Source organism: Psittacula echo (assembly GCF_963264785.1).
Source record: "Psittacula echo genome assembly, chromosome: 13".
NCBI classification, from domain to species: domain Eukaryota; kingdom Metazoa; phylum Chordata; class Aves; order Psittaciformes; family Psittacidae; genus Psittacula; species Psittacula echo.
The window spans coordinates 6,102,240-6,108,239 of NC_137749.1; the positions used below are offsets into that span (position 1 = coordinate 6,102,240).

A 6,000-nucleotide genomic window follows, 5' to 3' on the forward strand; every position below is an offset into this window, starting at 1 on the left:
TAAATTCATAACCATGTCTAAAGTTCTGTCTCTAGTATATTGCTAATTGAGTTCTCTTTGAGCTTAATATTGCATTTGAAGCGGCTACCTCTGTTTTCCTCTTCTATCAATAATGAAAACATCAGGTACCCATAAGCCCTTTGTTCCAGCTCTCATCATGACAAACATCTACTTTCCAATTCATAAACTGTTTCCACTTAAGACGTGTTGCTAGGTCCAGGTTTGTTTGAGTGGCATACAATACCTTGTTTATAATTTTTAGCCTTCCATTGGTCACATTAGACTGGATCACAAGGGGGCCATTTCTTTTAACAAACAAACCATGGATTTGTCTTGTATATCTTTTGCATAGTTATGATTCCATGGTTTGTTCATTTATGAGCTAGGAAAATCATAAGGGATATAAGTTTTTACATTTCTCATTATATTTTAAGTGTCTGATGTTGTTTGGAAAAAAAACTTCCCTCTAGCAAAATTATTCTGCAAATCTCCAATGAAAGATTTTTCATTGTCATCCTTCAAATTGTCAAATACTGTGCAGTAATTCCCGTGTATCCATGAAGCACCATTCCAAGTGAGAGCCTCAGGTGTTAGTAGTTCCCTAATGTAATATGTTAAAAAAAGCTTCTGAGAGAGTATTTTGCACAACCATAGAAGTATTGGGGTAAAACTAATGCTTGATGAATGCATGAGAAGTATTGTGTGGAAAAGGGCTAGGTAAGCTTTTAAAAGGGCGACAAGTGACTTCAATGAGCAAGTGTACTATTGCTTAAATATCCTTCAATAGAATATTTTCTTCTTACAGAAGTCCCCATGAAAAGAAGAAGAAGAGGCGGTCCAGATCACGTACCAAGTCCAAAGCTAGGTCTCCTTCACCATCCATGTCACCAGGCAAACCATCCACACACAAAAATTCTGTACATTCAACTAGTGTCTCTCCTGTGGAGAGCAGGGAATCCAGCCAGGAACGCTCCAGGTAATACGCTCCTCAACTGTATTACAGCAATGCCAATGTTTCTTTTCTGTGTCTTTTGATCTAACATGGTGAGGAGCTCTCTGTGTGTGTGTAATGTATGCCTGTTAGAAGTGGAAGACACTGGGAGGACAGCACTATGTGCATCAGTCGAATGAAGACATTGGATTTCTGTTGCTTACTAGAGTAAATACTCTACATACTCTTACAGTAAAACTGGTGCAGAAAATTCTGCAACCGAATTCTAAGTTAGAACTTGGAAACTCATTGAGTGGGAGAACTCTTTGAAGTAGAGTTTTAATGGAATTGTGATGTCTGTGCAAGATTCATAATTAAATTATTTCTACACAATATGGAACAGTCCTGTTAAATTCCTAGGCTGTTACCCAGACTTCTCTGCATCAGTTGTATGAGTGGCTCCTCTGACTGTGACTTGTCATGGCTTCTAGTTGGATGGGAGAACTGTTGACTTATGAGATATTTGTATAAAGTGTCTCTCATATGTATAAAAATAATGAGTAAATTGTATTTTTTAAACATTTACTATGAATTCCTAATTCTAATTTTACTTTATTTTTAGGGGAGTTTCTCAGGAAAAAGATGGCCAAATCTCTTCAGCAATTGTGTCTTCAGTGCAGAGTAAAATCACTCAGGTACAAATAAAAAATTCAGAGTACGTTACCTAATTAAGCATGTCCATCGTGTCGTTTTCTTACTACCTTCTAGTATTCTGAGCTTTGCATGTGATGTAGAGACATGTTCATTGTCATTCTTAATCTGTTTGTGTATGAGAAGAACAATTTTGTTGCTTCTGTAGCTGCTGTCCTTTCAAATTTAATCAAGCCTCTGAAGACCAGGCTTAATTCATTATCCCACAGTATATCCACTGTTATAAAAGTCACATTCTGCTACAATACCCCATCTTACTATGTAGAGCTGTTAACAAGTTTCATGGAAGCAGAACGGAAGGAGAAATACCTTTGCAAAGGCTAAGTTTGTTGTGTGGGTAGTAGAACTAAAATATGACCTCTTGCAAACTGAAGTGTATGCTTTGCTTTAAGCAGTATCTTCAACTCATTTATCTCACCCTTGTTGCTGTTTATGTCTCGGAACAATTGTTATGATTTTGTTGATATATTTGAGTTTGCTGTGAATCATGGCATAATAAGTAAGTGCCTCTATATGCTGTATAGCAATCTAAATGCATTCAGCTTCCCTAACGCAGTTTTAAGATACCCAGCCTCCATCAAAAGAATTCCATTCCTGTTTTAAAAGCTACCACATGGTACCACTCTTTAAAATTTTTAATTTCACTCATCCTCTTAGAGTCTTCATGCATATATTTAACTTTCTTTCAATAGAATATGCCAAGTTTAGAGGAGGAAAGCTCTTAATTAAGCTTTGGAAAATTTACAATATCAAATCAAGAGCTGCTTTTTATATTCTTATTTTTTCCAATGGATAGGTTATTCTTTAAATAAATTAATGTTGTTCAAGCCTTTGGTTCCACTAGCAAACTAAACTGGTAGACTAATATCGTATATACCATATTTGATCCGTTTTTTATGAGAAACCCAAACCAAGCATATTCAGGAAGATAGAAAAATACCAAGTATAGGCAATAGAGAAAGAAAATGGAGTACTAATTCCACAGCACTTCTTAGGCTACCAAACACATTCATGGGAATTCCTGCTGTGAGAAGTGGGATATGAACTACTTCATGGTCTTCAAAGTAGAGTAAACACCCCACCCTTTAAAAACATATACCTTTCAGACAAAAAAACATACACCTTTCAGACAAAGGTAACTGATTCATGCATTTCTTGGATTAAATAGTGCTTATGGCATAGCATTTGCTAGTTTGAAATTAGCTGGCTTGCTTGAAGTACAGCTGTAAGAGGAGGAAAGATTATGATATTAAAATGCAGTTCTTAGTTACTATTTGCAAAAAGTAAAAAGAATGACACTCTTGTGAATCTGCAGGATACTTCCCAACATAGAGTAGTTAAGCATCTTTTTATCTTTAAGGGCCCAAAGAAATGCAATTTACCTAATCATTACTAAGATCATTTTGCTGCCAATATGCTGGCTGACCATAATCAATTTAGTATCTATTTTTCATTCGAATCCTTTTATCTGTAAAGTGGAATAGTGATGCTGAATTTCCCTATGAAGAGTTTTGAGAGCTTGAGGTACAAGATGCTTTAAAGGACCTAAGGATTCTAATCCTTTTGTGTTGCATTTGTGAAGAAATGTTTTAAGTAACTTTAATTCATTACCAATACAGTTTGTTTTGTGATCATTTTTTGCAGCCCAATTATTTGGTGCCATTTACATGAAATTTCATTTCCTTTTGTAATGCTGTTTCCAGTGGATACGCAGACAAGACTGATACTTGCTGTTTGGTTTCACAACAGACTTAATGTTTCAGTCAGTCTGTCAAATGTAAAAATACTGCTGCTATGTAAATGTTTGATGCAGGTTTGTGAAACAAACAGTAAAAAGCTTTCTGTTGCAGAGTAATTGTTAGCACTCTCTTCTTACTGGCTCTTTCTCTCTTCTTTTCTTCTTTAAACCTTAGTAGTTGTGTGTTCACTACAGGTTTGATAAAGATACAGTCATAGTTTCCTTCCATTTCTGTGTTTCATTGTAGAGAAACTGCTCTAAATATTTATGTAGAGCACTTTGTAGCATTGTAGTAAACCCAGACCAGTTGTTGGCATAGGAACTTTCCTCCGATTATTTCACTCATTCAGCCTAGGAACCATTAATATCTGACGATCACGACTTTAACTGTTCTATGCTAGAGTATGGAGCATAAGCTAACCTTTTCATTCAGGTTTTTGCAATCACATGCTTTAGCTCTGTTCGAGGCTCAGACATGTCTGATCATTTTCCTTTTATTTTCTACAGGATCTTATGGCCAAAGTGAGAGCAATGCTTGCAGCTTCCAAAAACATACAAACTAGTGCCTCCTGAGACCTGTTGAACTGACCATTAAGGAATTGTGAAAAAGAACAATATTGAAAAAACTGCCTCATCTCAAATGTACAGCTGAGCTTAGCTCACTTGGTTCACAACTTGTCTACTATTACCAGAACTTGGCGAGCTAAAAACTATCTTTCTGTACAGAAGCGTCTCCTTGAAATTTCATTAAACTTTTTCAGCCAGAATATCTTTGGGAAGTTTTTGGTTTTTGTAAATTGATTTTTTGACTAATTCTTCAGTAACATTTTATGATCAGCAGTCTATATGTGTATATTTGTAAATACCATGTTTCTGTGAAGGAGTATTACACAATAATAAAGAAGGAAACATCTTTCATTAACTAGAGTTTTTGTGGAGTCCTTAATTGTTTGCAGTTGACTTTTGTTACAAATGAATTTCCTCCAGTAATTTCTGCTTTTTAAAATAACAGCTGGTCTAGCCTGCTTGACCAAATACTTTCTATCTTCCTTCATGCTTGGAATGATCTTAAGAAAAATGCTTGTTTGCTTGGATGTTTGTAGTGGATAGTTTGGGGACAAGGGACATGATTTTCTGTGCATCATTTAGAAAGATCTCTGAGCCTCTGTCTGAGGAGTTGATCCTTTGAAGTCAGTCACTAATGGTCAGTGGCCTGTTTGTCTTAATGTGCCTTGTTCTCTCTAGTTAGCTACAGAAAAGAGAATATATTTTATGGTCATTTAATGACATACTTTACAGAAATCCAGCATTCCTCTTATTTAACATCTTTCATACAGTTGAGAAAGATGTTTGCTAGCTTATGTTTTACTGGCATATACCAGTTTACACTTTTCAGAATGCTTGTGGCCTCAGCATAATTGCATGGTTTTTTATTGTGCGTTCTTTGTTGTACACCAAGACTATTATTTATTTTTAATTTAAATGATCTTAAAATGAGTACAGAAAGGCATGTGTGAATTTTTCCCCAAGCCTGCTTTAACTGTGAGAATTTATAGTAGTTGGTATATTCAGTGGTGCTCTCATCAGCAGTTATCTGATTCCATAGTGTGTGGAATCAGAGCTTTTAATGACCCCTGAAAAACTCTGATCTATCATCAGAAATATTATGGTTATAGTGACTCATGTCCTAATTTTCTCAAATTTTATAGAGAGTAGGTGGAGGTTGGAGATGGATTAGAGAAATGAATGTGGTGAAGTTTACTCTTAAAGACTAGTTGGTAATTTAACTACACAGATTAATAACTCCAATGCATAATCTCGTTCAAAGCAAGGGGATGAAAACCAATGTGTTCATATAACTCAAGCTTTGAGTAACATGATGGTCAAAATGGCTGTTGGTATGTCACTCACTCGCTTGGAATGCAAGAGATTTGAACCATTGAAACAATAATCAGGTTTCTTTTCAATTTTTGGCCAGTCATAATTAGCAGTTTACGCTTCTACAAAGAATATAATACTGCGTCCGATGCAGAGAAATTTCATTGTCCACGTAAATGATGATGAAAAAGAGCCATCTAAATGGTAATGTAGAATCATGTTATCTGCCATTTAGCTAATTATTTCAAGGTTATTTGTAATGTTTTGACTGACAAAAATAACTTTCAACCAGTGCAAGAAAGGTAACATTTTCTCTGTATGTGTTGATGAAACAGTACTAGTAGAGACAGAGGTAAAAAAAGGACATAAAGTAAATTACGCAGGCAGCTGTTGCAGATTGTTTTGCAGTGTTAAATTTACAGCAGCTATATTTTTCCCTTCTAAATGGAGTTAAAAGTCTCACCATAGTTAAATAATTGGCAGATTGGATGCCAGTTGTTTGTCATGTAATAGGAAAAAAGCCCAACTGTTTGATAAAATAGACTGGGCAGCTTGTTTTGCTGCTGCTTTGCAGATTTATTCTCTTTGAGAAGGTTGTTGCTTTAATGACTTCTTAAAATATTATCCCTCCCTCTGAGCAAGCCTTTTTTGTCTTTTTTTTTTCCTCTTACTCCCTTTTGTGGTATGAAGTGAGATGAAGGGTTTATCACCGAGAAGATTTAGATTAAACTGCATTTTTATA

General features: G+C 35.4%; 1 protein-coding gene across 5 annotated transcripts in view; it reads left to right on the forward strand.

Annotated features, from left to right (window-relative positions):
• Positions 1-4,147, forward strand: part of SFSWAP (splicing factor SWAP) — a 49,382-nt gene extending 45,235 nt beyond the window's left edge. For all 5 annotated transcript variants that reach the window (XM_080628459.1, XM_080628460.1, XM_080628461.1 and 2 more), the window contains 3 exons: positions 806-976; positions 1,554-1,626; positions 3,888-4,147. In XM_080628459.1, the coding sequence (XP_080484585.1) occupies positions 806-976; positions 1,554-1,626; positions 3,888-3,953 (310 nt within the window). In that variant the 3' untranslated portion in view covers positions 3,954-4,147. The remainder of the gene's footprint in view (positions 1-805; positions 977-1,553; positions 1,627-3,887) is intronic.
• The last annotated feature ends 1,853 nt before the right edge of the window (positions 4,148-6,000 follow it).